General features: G+C 41.9%; 1 protein-coding gene across 1 annotated transcript in view; it reads right to left on the bottom strand.

Moving 5' to 3' along the window:
* Positions 1-21,758, bottom strand: part of L3MBTL4 (L3MBTL histone methyl-lysine binding protein 4) — a 319,099-nt gene that overhangs the window by 293,063 nt on the left and 4,278 nt on the right. The window contains exon 3 of the mRNA XM_055080549.1: positions 12,324-12,378. Within this exon, the coding sequence (XP_054936524.1) occupies positions 12,324-12,378 (55 nt within the window). The remainder of the gene's footprint in view (positions 1-12,323; positions 12,379-21,758) is intronic.

The raw sequence follows: 21,758 nt of genomic DNA, 5'->3' as shown, positions 1-21,758 counted from the left end.
AACGGGAGAGGCCACAACAGTGAGAGGCCCGCGTACCGAAAAAAAAAAAAAAAAAAAAAAAAAAGCCCAAACCCAAGCGTCAGCAGGCATTAGCAACACATGGACACAATGATCAGGCCAAAGGCGGCCCTAGAGGGACAGGCAGGGAGCACAGCGGGCATGGGGCACTGGGGAAGCACCCCAGGAAACAAGGCCAGTGCTGCCAGAGCATAAGGGGTGAGTGGGCACACGGCTGAGACCAGGCCGAAGAGGGGAAAGGGCAGAGTCTGTGTGTGTGAGGCCTCGGCAGGGTCTGCCCGGATCCTATCCACCAGGCAACAGGAGGCATCTGAAAGGTTTCAAGCAGAGCAGGGTGGACGTGTGGGCAGGATGAGGTGGGTCAGGTCATCTCGAGCGCAGGTCTGAGGACATCGTGGGGAGGTCCAGGCGACGGATGACAGCGTGGATGCAGGTGGATTTCCCCTGGGCATCACAACTTGAGGCTTTACGTTGAAATGCAAGGGAGGGAGGGGCGGGGAGAAGAGTAAGGATTCCCAGTTAAGGAAGATGAAAAGAGTAGCAGACTGGAGAAATATTCCAGAAGCAGAAGCCACTGCCCTGCTGGCAGAGAGCTCACAGGAAGTGAAAAGAACAAGGCATCGAGGGGGCTGCCCGGGTCGGCGTGGGCACCTGACGGGCAGGCCAGCCATCCAGCTAGTGAGCGTGTTCATCCCTCTACGACCGCTGGGCGTGGGCTCTGCCAAGACGAGAATGACTTCAAATTAAATATAAGATCCCTTTATCCCCAAATAATTGCACGGTCAAGTTTTCTGAAAGTTTGTCTATTTCTATAACCCTATATACCTTCTAAATCTGCCCAACTTACTGAAGACCAAACCCAAAGCCGTATCATGTCCCCAGGCTCTCCATTCCCATTGCAACAGTCACAAAATATTGGCCAAAATCTTCTGTTTTTATTGATAGCTCTTTTCCAAAAAATTATTTTCTACACATTGCTACATCTCAAAGAGGCTTTGCAGGAAAAGCTTGGGAGAACCATGTTGTGCTGTTTCCAGCTATGTAACGGAAGAAAAGCCAGATGAGTTTTTAAAGGTTTAAACTTCATATCCGTCTATTCCTTTAAAAAAATAAGTTCTTCCTTAAGTAGGATAAAGACAGTTTTTTTTAAGAGTGCTTCACCTAATGCTAATTCTCTAGAGTAAATAATTTTAAAACAGTCCTTTAGGGACCTCCTAAGCAAAATATGAGCCTATGCAAAAAGAACCTGAAATTTCTAAGACTGATACATAAATTCCCGATTTAAGCTGTTCAAGAAGAATACATTTGTTGAGTATTTACCAAGAGCCAAACACACTCTGTAAACATTTTCTCATTTAATCCTGACAATTTTATGGGGTAAGAGGTATTACTATTCCCATTTCACAGGGAAGAAAACTGAGGCTTAGAGAAGTTAAATAACTTGTTGGAAGTCACACGGTTAAGTGGCAAAACCAAAATTCAAAAGAGGTCTGTTTGAGTCTAACCGCACATTCTGCATTTCCTTTCATATAATCAAAAGAAGTCATTTTTCAGAAAGAACAACTAAAAGTTTGGACTTCTAAATATAACATTTATGCTGGGCTCAAGGCAAAACCGTGGCTGAGTATCCAGGCCCAGGCCATCTGCCCATAGCTCCCTGCCTGTCTGCATCGGGCGTGAACATCAGGGACGCCTCTGTGTGCTGCACTGCGGTGTCTGCACTAGGAATGAGGAGCTTTCTGAGAGGAAATCTTTTTTTTTTTTTAAATAGGGTTCAATTATGTATATGGAAATCAGTAGAAAATTGACTCTAGTCATGAACATTCCAGGTGAATTTCTAAGAAATTCATCTATGCTATAAAGTGAGCTACCACACAAATACAGCTTTGCACTTGAGCGCTACAACAATCAGTAAGCTTAGCAAAACAACAAGAGTACATCACAAATTCCTATCTCTTCCTGGCTTTTGAGAGAAATCCACCAGTGTTCTCCGGAGGCCCCAGCATCAGACCCACGTTGGTCCCAGACATCCAGACTCAAAACACAACAGTCATATTAACTCTCCCCTGGTTTCACAACTCTGGGACTGATACCCAAACGCAGTGGAGGAGGGTCACCAGCAGGGTCTGGGGGGATGAGGCTTCACGGCTGAATTTAGGTCCGAAGTGGGCGGCGACTGAGGAAATGCCACATGCACAGAGGGCGGGGGGGACCTCTGAGGCACCCCCGACGCGCGGGAGCCCTGGCCACCACCCACCCATGCGCCGTGGCCGTGAAGGGGGGACGGCCACCGGAAACAGGAGCAGGAGCCCACACTCAACTGCCTCACCCGTCTTCTCCCTGTTTCCACCTCAGGGCTGCTCCTGGCCTCCTGGCCTCCTCTTCCAGGTGGGCCTCGTGCCTCCCTCCTCCTTCCTCCTCCTCCTGGCCGTCTCCTTCCCTTCTCCTTCCCCTGTCTGTCCCTCCCTCCCCTTCTGAACATCTCCGTCCTAAAGCCATTATGTGGGCCCATTACGTGGGCACAGGGGAGGCATCCGTGGGGGAGCGCTGGGTGGGAGAGGGGGAGCTCAGCACACAGACCTCCACCACGGGGGGAGGCGGGGGAGAGTCACCACCGAGGGGGTGGGTGGGCGAATCCCGAACAAAGTGTTGAGGGCACCACCCAGGAGGATGACCCCGAGTGGGGAGTCGGACCCTGAGTGGGGCAAGGAGGGCACCCCTGGAAGGGCCGCCTGGTGCAGAGCATCGGGCCTGAAGCCCGCTGAGCATGAGGAAGGTGTCCCACACCCTCACCCCTGCAGAGGCTGCTGGCCCGGCATCTGGGGGATGCAGCCCGGAGGGCGGGGCCTGAGTCCGGAAGGGGTCGGCGGCAGCGATGAGAGGACCAGAAAACAGAGGAGGGTGAGCGAATAGGCAAACACACAGGGTCACAGCAGCCGCATTGCTCGCTGTCAAAAACCGAGACTCCAATATTTAAATGCAGAAAACTAGAGTGAATCCTGTGGGATCAGGTTGGAATTTGAGGTATCACTGTGAATTCAGGGATTTCAGTATACAGGGATAGACTGACATATAAAACTCAACAGTGCTGGAAAGCCTGTGTATGCACATATACACAGTGCATAAATCTGTGTGTGTATAAATGCACAAACAGATGTTACTCAGGGAGTAACAGAGACACATCACAAAGACACCAAAACCAACTTGCAGGGGTCCCTACTGACCAAACTGGGGTCCGTTTGAGCACCAAAATAACAGAAATTGTTTTAAATTCAATGACTAAAATAAGGAGCCGTAAGTCCACATTAAAATAAATAAATAGGGACTTCCCTGGTGGTCCAGTGGTTAAGACTTTGCCTTCCAATGCAGCGGGGGTGCAGGTTTGATCCCTGGTCGGGGAGCTAAGATCCCACATGCCTCACGGCCAGAAAAACCAAAAAAGATAAAACAGAAGCAATATTGTAACAAATTCAGTAAAGACTTTAAAAATGGTCCACATCAAAAAAATCTTAAAAAAAAATTAAATTAAATACATAAATAGAAAATTTGGTGAAAAATAGAATATTTATGCCTTTTAATTACCTCTCTGTAAAACACTTATTATTTCAATAAAACTGTAACTTTACAGTTGACAAACCTGTCAGACACCATTTCACCATCAAGAGATAAAAGTTATCAGCAGAAACTGGACAAGTCAAAATCATGCGCAACTGGTCATGCCACCAGAAGAAAAAGCTCCGCTTCTGTGATCTCCCCCAGAGACGCAGAACCTGAATCTAATCATGAGGAAATACCAGACAAATCCAAAATGAGGGGCATTTACAGACTGAGGGGCCTGTTGCCTCCACAAGTGTCAAGGTTCTGCCAGTCCAGGGAAGGCTGAGGAACTGGTCAGACTGGAGGAACAGACGACTAAACACGGTGTGTGCTCTGAGCTGGGTCCACCATTGCCAAGGGCATTATCGGGGCAGCTCTGATGGCTGACTGGGGTCTGCAGCCTGCGTGGCAGGAGCCTCCCACTTTGAATGGCTTGTCCTAGTCGCGTCAGGCGTGGTCTTGTTTGCAGGAAACACATACTGAAGTATCTGAGGTAGCAGGCTGGCAAATTGCTCTCTGATCGTCAGGAAAAATTCTTTAAACCGTACTTGCAACTTTTCCATAAATTTGACAGTTTCCAAAAAAGTTTTAATGTATTTAGGAAAAGAAAAAATGCTTTCACTCTACAGTGTGAAGGGAGCAGTTATTAAACATAGGCAGCTAATAAGCCACTTGTCCATATAAAACATTTCACATGAAATAGTGTAGGTTCAAATGAATATTGAAGTGCCCCCAAAGGAGCAGCTTTAATCTCAGTAGCAAAAGGTAATTATGCCGAACAAAAATCAAATATACTTTAAAAGGGCAAAGCACATTCGTGGCAAGAATCCTTTGGTTCAATCTCAAAAGGAAACAAAAGTCTCTGGTTTGAGAAGCATGCAGGAAGGGAGGATGGGGTTCCACTCGGGCAGGAGATGGAAGCTGGACATCTCCAGGCCCACCCTCCTTAGAACTCGGCAAGGCCCCCGGGGCTTGAAGGCTTCACACGTCTCCACTGGAAATAAGTGCTGCTCCGTGACATTTTCTTCTGCTAAATCAATCTAAAAATCAGGGTACTCAGTCCCCTTGCCAGAGTTCAAGATTCTTACTGCCCACTAGGGACCCCTAATGACAGGGTGTAGAGGCTCCTCTGCAGGACAGATTGGGAGCATAAATAATCTGAAGGCTCCTCAGCAACTTCTCTACTGAAGTAAAAGTTTAGGACGATGTCTGCTTTCATATACTATTAAAGGATTCATAGAATTAAAGAATTTTTTTCAATACATGTAATTCACAAAGTTTATTATCAAGAAACTTCAGTAGGTTTTTAAAAAGACTGTTCTGGTTTTACAATACTGAAAGATGACAATCCAAGACAGGACATATACAAAAAAGGGTAATTAAAATATTAAGTACCATCTAAATTAAAAGACCATATACAAAAATAAACTCAAAATGGTTTAAAGACCTAACTATAAGACATGACATCATAAAACTCCTGAAGAGAACATAAGCAAAACATTCTCGGATGTAAATCATAGCAATATTTTCTTAGATCGGTCTCCCAAAGCAAAAGAAATAAAAGCCAAATAAATAAATAAATAAAACAAACAAGTGGGACCTAATCAAACTGAAAAGCTTTGGCAAAGCAAAGGAAATCGCCAACAAAACACAAAACACCTCTACAGAATGGGAGAAAATACTTGCAAATGATGTGACTGACAAGGGGTTAATATCTAAAATACACAAACAGCTCATACAACTCAATACCAAAAAAACCAAACAACCCAATCAAAAAACGGGCAGAAGACCTAAATAGACATTTCTCCAAAGAAGGAATACAGATGGCCAACAAGCACATGAAAAGATGTTCAACATCACTAATTACTAGAGAAATGCAAATCAAAACTACAATGAGGTATCGCCTCACACCAGTCAGAATGGCCATCATCAAAAAGTCTACAAATAAATGCTGGAGAGGGTGCGGTGAAAAGGGAACCCTCTGGTGGGAATGCAAACTGGTGCAACCACTATGGAAAACAGTATGGAGGTTCCTTAAAAAACTAAAAATAGTGTTATCATATGATTCAGCAATACCAATCCTGGGCATATACCCAGAAAAGATGAAAACTATAATTCGAAAAGATACATGCACTCCAACGTTCACAGCAGCTCTATTTACAATAGCCAAGACATGGAAGCAACCTAAGTGTCCATCGACAGATGAATGGATAAAGAAGATGTGGTATGTATATACAATGGACTATTACTCAGCCATAAAAAAACATGAAATAATGACATTTGCAGTAACGTGGATGAAGCTAGAGAATATCTACTAAGTGAAGTAAGTCTTACAGAGAAAGACAAATATCATATGATATCACTTATATGTGGAATCTAAAAAATAATACAAATGAATCTACATACAAAAGAGGAACAGACTCAGACATAGAAAACAAACTTACGGTTACCAAAGGGGAAAGAGCGGGGAGGGGTAAATTAGGAGTATGGGATTAACATATACACACAACTACGCATAAAATAGATAAGCAACAAGGATTTACTGTATCGCACAGGGAACTGTGTTCAATATCTTGCACTAACCTATAATGGAAAAGAATCTGAATAAATATATATGTATATAACTGAATCACTTTGCTGTATACCTGAAACTAACACAATATAATCAATCAACTATACTTCAATTTAAAAATAAATAAATAAATAAATAAATAAACAACATAATTCAACATGGCCCATACAAACTGTCTTTATAAGACAAGCTTTGTGAACATGGTCCTTGCCCTATCTTGTACTTCATACAGTTTCATTCATTGTATCATCTACTGACTGACTCCAGGAAGAAAACAAGTATGTTCTTTTCCTTTGCAAGAGTATATACATACACACCACCACTCATCCACCCAGAAGGGACAGAACACTAGAGGAGAGGTTTGGCAACTTAATCAGTTACATTCAAAGATTAGCTCATTTGTAAACTAGTATCAACAGCAAATAAATTACTTGAAAGCATATACTGAGAACTACTTGTTACAGAGGAGTACTTTTGTTGCAGTGCATGTGGATGCTTCAGTTATTGATGTTTCCCCCCAGAAGTTCATTAGTTAGAAAAAGGTCCCCTGCTCACCCTCCAGTGACAGCTTCACGGCTCAGTGAAAATGCAGTTCTTTAGGTTCAAATACCCAAATGCCTGAATATTTAACTGCGTATTTAATGACTGTAAATGCCATCAGAAGATAAGAATCTTCTAAATTAAAATTGACTTGGTTTTCACTTTTCTGATGTTGATACGCTTTCTTAGGTAGAGAATTACTGTGGTGGAAATGAACAGATCTCTCACAACGTTTAAAAAATGCAGACATTAGTTCCACTGGCATGTAATTATTTTGCAAGAAAGCACCTCTGTGTGTACACCCAGGAAGCAGACCAGTTACTCTAACAGAAGACTGCAGGGATAATGCTCAAGGGCCCTCTGAATCTTTCAGAGTCACTTAATTAGCCACATCCCCCAGCGTAGAAACTACTCCCTGGAAGTAGTTAAGCACTTTTAGAAGCTGTGTTAATTCTTCTTCAGGCCATTTAGCTAATTAATACTTGAGAGTTTTAGCAAATCATTACTTCAGCATACTAAACAGCAGTTCCTATGGGCTGGATTGGACCTGATTATACGTCTTTTTAAAAGATGCTAACTTACGTGAGAGATACAGCATCACATAAAAGATTTCTTCAAACCAAATGCCCTAGGATATGCTGAGAGAAAATAGAATGGGGAGAAAAACACAAAATAAGGCAAGTAGGGGAGATACTGGGTTTTGAAGGAGCTGGCTACTTGGTTCAGGCCTGAGGAAGAATCCACCAGGCAGAAGGAACGGTTCTTCAGACAGCACGGTCTAGACTGCAGGTTCTGTTCAGCCGAGCAAACCAACGACTGCGGGTGGTGGCACGTGATGGGCAAGTGCAGATGGTGAGAAGCCTCGAATGCTACTCTACAGAAAGGACCCAGGGCCCTCTACTAACAGGATCTCAGCTCAGTTTCCGTTGGGTTAGAGAGGGTATAAAGAGTGAACAACAGAAAAATGACCAGAGGCAGCTCTAAGTTGGAGGATATGACTTGAGAGAAATCAAGAAGGATGAGTAGAGAACGGGTGGTGACCGTGTGGCCAGGCTCCAGGGTAAGTGAGAGGGAGGGCTCCAGGGTGTGTCCAGGATCTGGACTGACTGCAGGTGGACGACGGTGCTGCAGGAGGAGCGGCTGCAGGAGAAGCAGGCTGACCATCAGGGGACCAAGACGGGTTCATTTTTAGCATCTAAGTGAAATCCAAAGAGTAAGAAAAGTAACAGCATGAAATCGTACATTGATTCGGGACGTCCCTGGTTCCATTCAACCCACAAAATGTTAACTGCCATCCCCGAGGCCCTGGTGAGCACAGCAAGAGCAGCTTCAGGGGAGTGGCAGGGTGTAGGTGCCCGAGGGTAGACACGGGATGAGTGGTGGCCAGGGAGAAAACACTGGAGCCCTCAAAAAACTTGGATGCTACCGGCCAGCTCGGGCCATGAGAGAACAACATGAGAGACATTAAAGTAAAAGAGGTCTGTGTGCAGTGATGCTGCAAAGGGATGTTCAGGACTAGATCTTGGAAGAAGTAAAGGACATTAGTAGAAAAACTAGTGAAATTTGAATAAAGTCTGCAGTTTAGTGACCACTGACATACCAATATTAATTTGTTAGTTCTGACAAATGTCCTGAGGTCATGTAAGATACTAACCTCAGAAGATAGTGGGTGAAGCATACACAGGACTATCCCTGTACTACATTTGCAACTTTTCTCTAAATCTAGTTAATCCAAAATAAAAAGTTTACTTACAAAAAAAGAAATAAATCTAAGAACAGATATTCCAACAATACCACCCACAAATGGAAGTTTTTAGTGTTCAGGAATTTCTGAATTTATTTTTTTAATATTTGGCTGACTCTAACGTGATTACTAATTGTAAAAAAAAAATACTTGGAAAATGTAGAAAATATACTTTTTATCTCACAGCTTGAGAAATAACAATTTTTAACATCTTTTTTCTCATTTATAGATATGAGATTTTTTTTAAACCGTCACTGAGACCAATCCCTCCTGGCGGGTGGGGGTGCGGGGGTCCCCTTAATATTTTATCATAAGCTTTCCCTTCCATATAATTTAAAGTTCTTCAAAAGCATTTACATGACTACACAACTGTCTACACACAAGTGTACCACAATGTTTTACCTATTCCACATTTGTTGGACATTTAGATTATTTCCAACTTTTCTCCATTTATAAATAGTACCATGAGTATCACATGCATAAATTAAATGCTCATGCTTATTTCCTTAAGTAATTCCAAAAAGTGGAGTCCCTGAGTTGAAGGAAATGTTGACTTAACATTTGTAATAAATACTACCAATGTGTCCCCCAAAACGACAGAGCCAACTTATACTCCCAGAAGCAATGTACAGAGAGCCTATTTCCCTGACCCACCAGCAAGGGGGCATTAGCACTTTGTTGACTGTTAATTTGGTAGGTTATAAAATGTTCATCGTTGCTTTTAAATTTGCCTTTCTTTGTTTTCTAGTGAGACTGAATATATTTAAACATATTTGCTTTTTAGCTACTTTCATTTCCTCTTCCATGAATTACTTAGTTCCTAATGCCTTTTGCCTGTTTTTGCACTATTTTAGTGTATCTGATTATTTTTTCTACTTCCTTTATCTATTTTGGACCTTCTGCAAGTTGTAGTTGTGGTAAATACTTGCCAGTTTGTGATTTCCGTTTTAATTTTATTTATTATGAGGTTCTTTGGCGTACACACTTTAATTTGGATGTATATATATCTCATATTCCTTTATAATTTCTTCTACTGCTTTTACGATTATAAAGACCTCACAGTCCTAACATTAAACCAAAGAAATATTAGCATTAGTTTAAAAGAGCACTTAAAATTACAAAGGGAAAAAGCCAGATCACTTGCCCAACTGAAGAAATCAGTTGTTTTTATTTTGGAGACTTCAGATGTAGAGGTCTGGGATTATATAGTGATTGACAATACTAATTCTATAACCTCCATCATACATAATTATTAATAAATAATTCTTACCGAGACAAGTCTTCTCTTAAGGGTATCTAAGACAGTTGGTAAATTTTTTGAATAATATAGGAATAATATAGCTGAGAGTTTCCAAAAGAACCAACAAATTAATCTCATGGCATGACTATGTCAAGAAAAATTTAGTCCAGCCAGTCCCCAAGGACACAGAGGGCCATATGAGACACCCTTAATACTTTAACTATTAGCAGTTACTCTTCCCATCCCACTTCTAAGCAAGATTCCAGTTTTCTCTACCTTAGTCTTAATAGCTACAGAGAAGGGGAAATGATAAAATAGAAAGACCACAGGTAAAGTAGAAAGACCACAGGCTTTAGAACTTGCTAGATGTGGGCTCAAACCCTGGATCCACCACTAACTAGTTAGTTTTACCCTAAGTAAGTCAAATGGCCCCTCAAAGCTTCATCATCTGTAACACAGAGCTCAATGTTAGTGGCAGAGATTGGGCATTCAATAAATTAGTCTGTAGTGATTTCCAAAGAAATGCCTTGCTTGTTGTAAAATCACTACAGAAATTGTTTATTTTTCAATACAATTTTCTGTTCACATATAAATATGTATGAGTACACAGTTTTTGTTTTTCTTTTGTTATTATTTTTAAGGCCTAAGGTAAGTGACTCAATCTATTCTGTTTAGCAAGCAGCCTACAGAAAAGATTAAACTATTTCCAGGAACTATAGGAGGAAGATCCCCATTATAATACTAAGACAGGAGGCAATTTAGGGAATAGTCTCCTTTATCGCGTTAAAAGTAGTAAAAATATAAATCCTCAAAAGCCCCTCAAATAATTCAATTTGTATTCAACGAGCAGTTTGCAGTATCTGTATGCACAAACCAAATCTCATCCTTCTTCTAAACACTTAGCTATGTTCCACAGCTGGGGAAAACAGCAACGACACCAGTGTCAGATCTGGAGAAGAATAAGCCACGGGATGACATTTGAGGAATGGACCCCTAGCTACAAAATGAGTCTGGCAAAGGAAGAACAATAGCAAAAAGCTATTTCCTAGTAAAACTGAAAAACTACTTAAGACATGTAATTGGTTACAATGAAAACTATAAATATTAAATTACTAAAAAAAAATCTTAGTTTTGAGGACTGAATATTTTTAATTTTTTGGCTTAAGTCTGCTTTTCTTTTCCTAGAATAAATGCTTCAACCGTGGAATAAGAGAATCTAAAACAATTTACATTATTGTGGAAACTATAGCTGCAGGGGGGAGACAACAACATAATAAATCACAACCTCTCTCTGAGAAGAAAAAAAATTGTTTTAAAAAAACCCCTGCTGTTGGGGCCAGGTACAGTCCAAATTTATTTCTAGAATTCCAGTGTTGCATAACTGGAGTGTATTTCAATGAAACTGAACATCAAGTTACATAACTGTCAAATTACTGTATTCTATTTTGCTTTTTCAGCAAAGAACATGATGGGACTTGGGGTGACAGCAAAAGAAGAAAAGAAATTTAAAGCAGTATATTTTGCTCCAATAGAAAACAACTTTTATTTTTAAAAATCATTTAGGTAGAAGATCACAAATTTTCAATATTGTGTGCCAAGACTAAGCATTATATATGGTCTTTAAAAACCTCAATACTTGTTTGTCATTTTTAAAGATATTTTCAGTTGTTTCCATTACTGGAGGGAAAGAAACTTAAAATACTTATGGTACTTTAAAAGTTCATTCGAGGAGAATTATCAAATTTACATGCTTCTTTCCCACCAAGAGTAGCACAAATGTTGGACATTCAACTATATTTTACAGAAAATTTAATAACAGCTGCCTGCTTGTATAGCAGTAATCACAATATATATGGAATATATATTCCAAGGAAACAGCATCTGCATTTGCTGATTTAAATTTAAAACATCAGAGAATTAGTTGAATAGTAAAAAGCTGTTATCTAAAACCTACGGATGTATTAAAAACCATAATGAGGGACATTTATCTTGGAGCAAATGTACAACCTCCTGTAAAACATGACTCCAAGAGAAGAGTACGAGTGCCATCATTAGAAGATTAAACCAATCCAGGAAAAGCTTAAACAAAGAATTATAAACAAACTAAGCAGCATCATTTGTTTTCTTGTTCACAGGCAAAGTTTACAAATCAGTTATTTTTTCAAAGGCAAATAAATGAGTTAAGAGCTTCAGACTTTCTTGATATACATATTTTTTTTTGTTTTTTTTGTGGTATGAGGGCCTCCCTCTGCTGCGGCCTCTCCTGTTGCGGAGCACAGGCTCCGGACGCGCAGGCTCAGCGACCATGGCTCACGGGCCCAGCCGCTCCGCGGCATGTGGGATCCTCCCAGACCGGGGCGCGAACCCGGTTCCCCTGCATCGGCAGGCGGACGCGCAACCACTGCGCCACCAGGGAAGCCCTTGATATACATGTTTGAAAGTCTTAGATGACACTGATGAAGTCTACAGGGGAGCATGTGACACTGTCAACAAGCGATACGGTTATTATAGATTTAAATTAATAAACCTAAACAAACTGTAGCTATCTAATAAAAATGTCACTTAAAAGTAATTCATTATAAAGCAAAACTGTAAAGAGTGGTGACAATTACCGTGACTCAGAGGGGTCACACCATCCCTGGGCTTCTTTTCTTCTTCAGCTTGCTCCTAGAACACAGAAAACGTGGTTTAGACCCTGTTTCTGGGTAATTGTTTGAAACACTGAAAATTGACTTTTCTGTTTGCTGGAAGCCAAGCCATGAAGAGCGCTGTGAATGGAGGGGACCTACATCAGCAGCCAGTGCCCGGCGGCAGAGGGAGGGGGGAGGGGGGAGAGGGGTGCCACACCACCACCCATTCGGACGTGGGAGGAACCCTGTGTTATTGTCTTAATTCTCTGTTGGCTCAAATATGACAGACAGGAAGGTTCAAAGGCAGGCTGCCCCCCGCCAAGTCCTCCATCCTCCCCTGGCTTTCAGCCTGCCGGCACCTGCTACAGCTTAATGAGGCTCAGTTAAGGTCCAAGTTTAGCCCAAACAACCCTCACAGAGTGGACAAATGCCTTCAAAGAGCCCTGCGAAGAAACCACAAACAGAAGCGACCCTGAGTAGGCAGAGCTTCTGTCCACGGAGCCAGCAGTGCATCAGGCCAAGCTCACAGCAACTCCTGGAGGAAAGTCGACCATTTAGCGAAGACGAAGAGAATCACTTCTTTTTTGAAAGATACCCCAAGAGCATTTGTCCAGATATGTGTCTTACTTACATAGTTTTGTGGCCATAAAAAAATGTATGCCCCCTATAAAGAAACTCATAATAATTTTACACTTAAAAGTTGAGGGACAGAGTTTCCCAATTTTAAGATCTTTCAAATTAAGAGTTTCAGCAGGCTTTCAACTCACTTATGGAAGTATAAATATGCAATACTTTGGAATAGTTTCCAAGACAAACTGATTGTCATCCAAGAAGATGAAAATCAGCAGCTGAATTACACAAAACCTTTGCATAATTGATGGATAATGCTCATAAAAAAGTATCAGGATTTAGTAAGTTTGGTCAACAATCATTTCCTACAGTTTATTCCTGTAATTTTGGGGACATTTCTTTTTTCATTCTTTCACATTTTATTCTTTATTCTTTAACATTTTTATTGGAGTATAATTGCTTTACAATGGTGTGCTAGTCGCTGCTGTATCACCAAGTGAATCAGCTATACGTATACATATATCCCCAAATCCCCTCCCTCTTGCGTCTCCCTCCCACCCTCCCTATCCCACCCCTCTAGGTGGTCACAAAGCACCGAGCTGATCTCCCGGTGCTACATGGCTGCTTCCCACTAGCTACCTATTTTACATTTGGTAGCGTATATATGTCCATGCCACTCTCTCACTTCGTCCCAGCTTACCCTGCCCTCTCCCCGTGTCCTCAAGTCCATTCTCTACATTGTTGTCTTTATTCCTGTCATGCCCCTAGGTTCATCAGAACCATTTTTTTTTTATTCCATATATATATGTTAGCATACAGTATTTGTTTTTCTCTTTCTGATTTACTTCACTCTGTATGACAGACTCTAGGTCCATCCACTTCACTACAAATAACTCAATTTCGTTTCCTTTTATGGCTGAGTAATATTCCATTGTATATATGTGCCACATCTTCTTTATCCATTCCTCTGTCAATGGACACTTAGGTTGCTTCCACGTCCTGGCTATTGTAAATAGAGCTGCAATGAACACTGTGGGACATGACTCTTTTCAAATTATGGTTTTCTCAGGGTATATGCCCAGTAGTGGGATTGCTGGGTGGTGTGGTAGCTCTATTTTTAGTTTTTTAAGGAACCTCCATACTGTCCTCCATAGTGGCTGTATCAATTTACATTCCCACCAACAGTGCAAGAGGGGTCCCTTTTCTCCACGCACTCTCCAGCATTTATTGTTTGTAGACTTTTTTATCTTTTTAAGCCAGGCCTAGGGTGACTGACTGTCCCAGTTTGCCTGGGACTGATCCGGTCACAGCACTGAAGTCCCATAACTGGAGGACCCTTCAATCCTAGGCAAACCAAGAGGACTGGTCATCTAAGCTATGACAGCCATTAAAACTAAACCTAAAAAGTAGACTTCAGATAACAGGAACAGAAGGCTTTAAAACAAGGTTTCAAAAAATTAATATTTTAATGAGAGCAAACTAGTTTTTAACTGTTAATCACTACTAATTTCATTTTTATATTGTACTTTTTGTTTCTTTTTTAGTCTATGGCTTTAAGGTACAAAATACAATTTGTATAGTAATAAATCATATAATTTTCCAATAAACAAATAATACATATATATCCAGATATGTGACTGAAGTTTCTTTATTGATGAGGTGAACAAACCAAGTCTGAAGATGACTGCATCAGGCTGCCATTTGTTTATATAGTCATATAGAATTGATTATGATAGATTCCTTGAGATGCCTTAGTTTATACATATAATATATTTTATTTTTTGAGTTCACATTGTTCAAGGTAAAAATAAATAGAGAAACAATCAATACAGTGAAAACTCCCCTCCCACCCCGACCTGTTCTCCCCCATCTGGCCTACGTATAATACCTCCACCCAGAAATCTTCATTACTAGATTCTGAAATATCCTTGCAAAGTTTCCTTTATTAAAAAAGAGAATATATTTTCTTATTTTCTTGTTCTTGCGCACAAAGATAACGCTGTTTTCTACCTTTCTTTTCACTTAAAATACCCTGGAGGTCTTTATCAGGTTGTAAGAGCACACTCCTTTCTGCAGGTACACAGTATTACTCTGAATGGATACCTCATGATTTATTTAACTGATTCCATGTTTATGGATGTCCAGGTTGTCTCAAATCTTTTTTCCAATCACATAACGCTGCGGTGGAAAACCAGTACATGGAGCGTTTTGCATATGTGCCAGGATATGTACAGAATGACTTCCCAGGAGTAGACCAGCCGGGTCAAACCAGACTTGTGTTTTCCTGCCAGGTCTGGCGCCCAGCAAGCCTCACTCAACAGCTCCACAGCCTCGGATCAGGCCCGTCTTCCCAGAGCCTTGCCCACAGGGTGTGATAGCAAAGTTTTGGATTTTTGCCAAGATGATGATGAAAAAAATAATATCTCACTATCGTTTTATTTGCATTTGTTCCATTATGAAGAAGCGGAAGACTGTATATTTAAAAGCCATTGTATTTCCTTTTCTGTGAAATATCTCTACATCTGTGGCCCATTTTTTTCTGTTGGAATGACTACTCATCTTTTGCTCTGGATAAATTAAGAAGATTAGTCCTTTGTCTACAATATGAGAGGCATTATTTATTTTTTCCTGGTTAGTCATTTCTCTTTTTCACTTCTTCTCTTACAGTATTTTTAATATGCAAGGATTTTGGTTGTTTATTTTGAGAAATAAAATTATCAAACTTTTCTTTTATGGCTGCTATTGTTGAGTAATAGAAGATCCTTCTCTACTCCCACATCATAAAAACCTTCTTCTTTGTTTATGTCTTTTATACTTACGGTTTATTTCTTACACTTAAATCTTTGACAAATTTGAATTTGTGCCGGGACATGGCGTGAAGTTGAGACACACTATTTTTACCCAGGTGGCTCGTCACCTGTCCCAAGACCACTTATGGGATAGTCCCCCTCCTCCCATCAGTCTAAGACCTGTGTGCTATACACTAAACCCCCAGGTGCATTTGCCTCTTCTGTTTCTTTAGTTTACCTGTCTATCCAAGTACCAGAGCCACGATGCTTTACTTATTACAGCCTGATGTTGTGATATGCTTCCTGGGCTACTTTGTGTTTTACACACAGTAAGAGGTTCTGTTCTGTACAAGTCTTAGAGTCAGACAGCTGAGGGTTTACACCCCTGCTTCTCCCCTCACCAGCTGTGTGACCCTGGGCAAGTGATTTAACCTCTCTGAGTTTTGGTTTCCTAAATTGTGACTTGGAGGTAATCATATCTTGTTGACTGAATTGTTTTGAGGATTAGAGATACACGGGTAGAGCCCTACTAAGCACATGTAGACTCTCCGTTAATGGCAGTTATCATAGGTATTTTGTCAGATTTCAAACTGTCAAGAGTGTATCAAGACTTAATCAAAATTAAGTTATCTTCTATTTGTTTTCTAACTGAAAAAGCATATTTTGGATGAACAAGATCTCTGATGGAAGAAGAATCCTGAGGGAGGAGTAAAGAGGAATCTTAAAACCCTGAGTTAATTACTTATTTAAAGAATATTTATTGGGCAATTACTGTGCCAGGAACAGTGCTGGGTTTTAGGAAACAAATGGAATGCAATGTCCAGTGTTTGTGCACCAGCTGCCCTTCACTGGTCAGGTGTCTGCCAGCTTTTCATGGCTGATCGAGGACAAAGTGAAGGCTGGTTGTCCCCGCTGTTCCCTCCTCCCCATCCCACTGTGCAGGGCCCGTCCTCCACACAGCTCGCTTGCACTGGCCTCCACCCCTGCACAACCATCACCCTGCTCTCCAGGGCTTCCACCCCGCCTGCCTCGCTCAGCCCCTGGCATCCAGGTCACTCAGTCTCACACACGGTGACCAATGGACCCACGTCTCCCTCCATCAAGTCACAGACGTGCAGATCCCAAGTCCACTGTACGGCTTCATCTGGATGCCCTACAGGCTCCTGAAAAGCAGCCAGCACAAAATTAGTTCCTCATCTTCACTCTAATGCTCTTGCATCCCCTGTTCAGAGTCCCCAGAACTCACTCTGCGGCTTCTGGGACCCACGCCTTGGTCACGCTGTCCGTCCCGCTCTCCCTCCCAGCCCCAGCGAAATCACCTCACGGTGGGCAGGATCCCCAGATGACCCCAAGAAGCCACCCCCAAGTCCCCTCCCCATCACTTGCTTCTAGACCACAGAAAATGGCAGAGGTGATGGGATGGTCACCCCCTCGATTGCATCACAACGTATGACTCCCCTCAGCTGAATGGGGGAGAGTCCCCGGCTGGCCTGAAAAAAGCAGGCTGCCTTGTTGTGAGAGGACCACATGGCAAGGAACTGTGGGGCTCCCTGGAGCTGAGGCTGGCCTCTGCGTGACAGCCGGCAAGAAGGCAGGAACCTCAGTGCTACAACTACAAGGAGTTGAATTTTGCCGAGAACCATCTGAGCTCGGAAGAGGCCACAGAGCTCCAAAAGGAACTCAGTCCAACCATTTGATGTTACCCTTTGAGCCCCTGAGCAGAGAATCTATTTAAGCCACGCCTGGACATCTGACCTACAGGCAGTGTGAGGTAACAGTCAATGTGTTGTAATAAAGCCACTAAGCTTGTGGTGGTTTGTTATCATCACAGAAAGCTAACATGTGCCTGTTTCTCCCCCCGGAAGCTTTCTCTGATCCTACTTCCTCTTCTCTGCTTCCCACCTCACCCGTGCTAAGCCAGGTAACCTTCTGAAGCCTGGAAATATCCTGTATAAGTCTCTAATGCTGGGCCTACCACACTGCATGACCAGCTTCTCTCTTACTGGTCTCGTCTGCTTGGCTGAGCTTACTGAAGGCAGACAGGGTCTTAACCATCTTTCCTCCCCAAAGCATAGCCTGGCCCCTCGTCCAGCTTAACAAATACTTGCTGACTGAAGGCATGAATGCAATGTTCAAGAATGGTACTTTTGTGCCTAGCAGATTTCATGTCCAAAGTAATCATGGATATCTTTGTGCGAGTAATACAGTTGCATCCTTACCAAGCGTACTATAACCCAGTGCTCCTCAAACTTTAACATGCATGTGAATCATCTGGGAAGCCTCTTAAAATGCGCCTCTGGATTCCGTGGGTCTGGGGAGGGCCTAAGAGCACGAGTTTCCAACACGCCCCCAGTTGATGCCGCTGCTGAAGGTCTGTGGACCACACAAGGCGCTGCCAAGTCCACAGCCACGGGGGAGGGGAGAACGCGGAGGCAGTAACCCAATCCTATCTACCTCTGTTCCACTGCATGTGAGATGATGAACTGAATCAGGTCTAATTTTCTACGGCAGCTCTTCACCCCAACTCCACCCCTCTTTACCCACTCAATGCACAGGAAATTTACGTAATTCAAAACAAGGCAAGTCTCTTCTCATAAATGTTCTACTGCAAAACTGAAATGGTAACAAGAAACAGGGTTGGCTATGTGAGCACAACAGCTACTGAAGCATTTCTATAATCACTGTAACATTCAAATATAAAAAGAAATATGTAATATGCTGTCTGTCAGTGGATTAGAATGTTTGGTTCACACTTCTTTATTTGCTACTGAAATTCTACCTAGATAGAAAAAACATATTCCTCACAAAAATAACATTACCTTTCACTTCAAAGTTAAACTACTCAAGCTCCTGATGTCCATATATTTTTTAAGATGGAGTAAGGTTATAGATATGTAGACATACACATGAAAGATCATGATTTTGTATTACAGAATAAATTTACATTTCTCTTACGATATACTGACCTCATTTTTAGGACTTTTTTTTGCAAACAAAAAAAATGATTTAATATCATATAATAGGGCAGGAAAAAATGCTGAATTGGGGGTCAGGTAACCTAAGGCCAAATCCCAACCCCACCTAGTTACCCAAAGAGCTAGGTAACTGGGAACAAATGACACATATTCTCTGGATCTGATTTCTTTTGTCTGTAAAATAAAGGGATTGGACTAAATGCTCTCCAAAGCTCCTGCTAGCTTTAACATTCTCTGAGTCTGTCTGGGTTAATTAATTATTTCCTAAAGGTAGTAAATCCACACTGCTATTAATGAACAGAGCTAATCTTTTTAAAAAAGGAAAAATGAGCACTTTTCCTTATCCTCTCAAACAGAACACTTCAGGAAATCAGGATGAATTGAGAAAAACAAAGCCATTACTATGCCTTCTCAGGTTTCAAACTTTAGTTCTGAAAACTGAAAACAAAGCTTTAAGAAAAAAAAAAGAACACTGCTCTGAAAAAGGGGAGATAATAGTTTAAGGAACATGAAATAAGTCTTTGCTGTGGTACATTTCAATTAGCCAACTCAAATCCATCGTTCTGGAAGAGAGGATTATGAGCTGGGAAAATAACCAAAAAGGCTTGACATTCTGTTCCTTCCTGATGGCCCTGGATGCATCATATACTTTTACTACACGTTACAGTGATGTTTTCTAATTAATCAGTGCCTACTGTTCCCGGTCTGAGAATTCCAATCAAGGAGGCAAAGCAAAAGGGTTTTCACCCACTGATTTGTGTTTGGCAATTTCAGGTCGTCACCGTGGAGCCATCAGATGACACCCCTTCCTTTCGCTCACTGTCAGATAGGTCCTTGAGCACAGGACGTTCAAGCATCCTGCTGTTCCTTTCCACAAGAACGAAGGGTGATACCTACTGGTTTCTGGAACTATAGAAAACACTAAAATCCTATACAGTATCTCCAGTAATAAACTACTATTTGAATTTCACCTGCTGTGTCAAGTCTACTTTTCAAAATTCTCTTTTGCTCTGATCCCATGTGGGACGCAAACTGAAGATAACTGAAATTAACCTCTCAGATAAAAATACAGGACAGGATGGCTTCCCATTGCTCTACTGGAATTGAGATGCAGACACAGAGGCAAATGCCCTCATCTTGTTCAAATACCCCGAATGGAATCTCTCTTTCATAACTGTATTCATCACGATTTTTATTTTGTGACTGACATTTGGGGGCCTTGTGGACCGGGGAGGGACTGTCCCTCTCAGTGTGAGCCAATTCCTGGAGACAGCAAACAACTAGCTTGCGGTCATGCCTCCAGAGTCCACAGCCCACTCCCCTTTCCTTACCGGCTCCTGCAGTCTGGGACACTATCCACTTGCCCTAAACCAACCCTGGGCCAGGTACTGGATGATCAGAGACAGCCTGGTAGCCAGAGACCACCGAAATTGTCCAAACTAGCCAATCCTGAACAGGCTTATTAGCTTGCTCACCTTGCCTCCCCCATTCATTTCCGAGAAAACCACAATAAAGGCTCCTGCCCCTGTTTTCCCCTCGCCCCTGCTGCCCCCTGACCAACTCTGGTGCTTCCCCACAGGGCCCTGTCTGGTGTGATGTGCCCCCTCCTCTTTCTTGGGAAATGTGAATCACAAACTATCCTTTTCAATGGCAATTGTCTCGATCCGTTTACCTGGCTAAACGTGAACAAAAACAAAAACTCAGGTATATTTTAAAACAGTATTTGTTAAGACTTATACCCAAAAAAAGGGAAAAAAATCTAAAACACTTTTATTAACATCTCTTTCTGCAGTTCCTCCACATATAAACGGATTCTACTTGCTGATACAAGCTGCTATCAGTCGTGTGTGGGGCAACAAAAAGATTTAAAAAGTCAGATACTACTGAAAAAATAAGAAAATGAAATAATCCTACCCTAAACATTTTTTCGATGTCTACTTAAGAATATTATTAAAAAAGACTGCCCTGCACTCCGCCCAGCTGCAGCCAACCACGGCTCCCTCCTGTCGGTATGTCAAGTCCAGTGGCCCCAACATCAAGACCGTCTGAACTTGGCCACCCACATGCACCCCACTCACCTTACTATCTCACTGTGTACCAAAACTTAGACTTATTGAAATTAAAAGGCCCTTAAAAATCTTCTAATCTAAGACTTTTGTTCTAGAGACAAAGAAACTGAGCGTCAGCCTGGCAAAGGGCTTGTCCTTGGTCACAGAGCTACTTACCAGAGCCAAAGACCGAAATCCAAATACCCTGACTCGCATCCCAGCACTCACCCTACAAAACTGCTCAGTCAGAAAAGTCATTACAGCCACTATAATCCCCCAGATGTCACACAGGTCGCCATATCTGCTTCCAGCCCCCTACCCAGGCTCCTGCTGCTTCCTTGGCCAGACAGTCCCTGCTATGACCCTTCAACTTCCTTCTCTCTCAAGGTGAGCTGCCTACAGAACATCCAGATTTTAAGCAAATAATTTGTATTCCCTCATTTTGCATTTTACCAGGTTGTATTTAAGAGCCATGTGTTATAACAGCATTACATACGCATTAGATATTTTTATTTTTAAATAAACTAAATAAAGCATTAAATATGGACATCTTAGATATTCTTCATCCTTCAATGTCCCACTCTGCCCCCAGTGATCCTACCTTTCTCTGAAGGCTACATGGACCTTAGATCTTAGTCACACGGCATTACTCAACCGAAGTTAGTTCTCTTTTATTCAGCAATACTCTAAGATGCTTAAGAATAAATAATGCCTCATATTTCTATTTCTCAAAGTTCATAACTCATGAATTAGGTACAGATTCACAGATTTTTAAGAGCTGCAGAGGGAGAGGAAGAATGGGCACTAACATTTATTCAGCATCAGGTATTTTATCTACACAATTAGACAACATGTACTTTATTCTTGTATAGTCAAACAAAATCTCCTTTTTTCATTTGAGAAACTTGCATTTGTTGTTATTGTTGTTGTTGTTGTTGTTTGCGTTACGCGGGCCTCTCACTGTTGTGGCCCCTCCCGTTGCGGAGCACAGGCTCCGGACGCGCAGGCTCAGCGGCCATGGCTCACGGGCCCAGC

This window comes from Physeter macrocephalus, chromosome 19 (assembly GCF_002837175.3).
Source record: "Physeter macrocephalus isolate SW-GA chromosome 19, ASM283717v5, whole genome shotgun sequence".
Classification (NCBI taxonomy): Eukaryota; Metazoa; Chordata; class Mammalia; order Artiodactyla; family Physeteridae; genus Physeter; species Physeter macrocephalus.
This window is presented reverse-complemented; position numbering and strand designations above follow the sequence as displayed.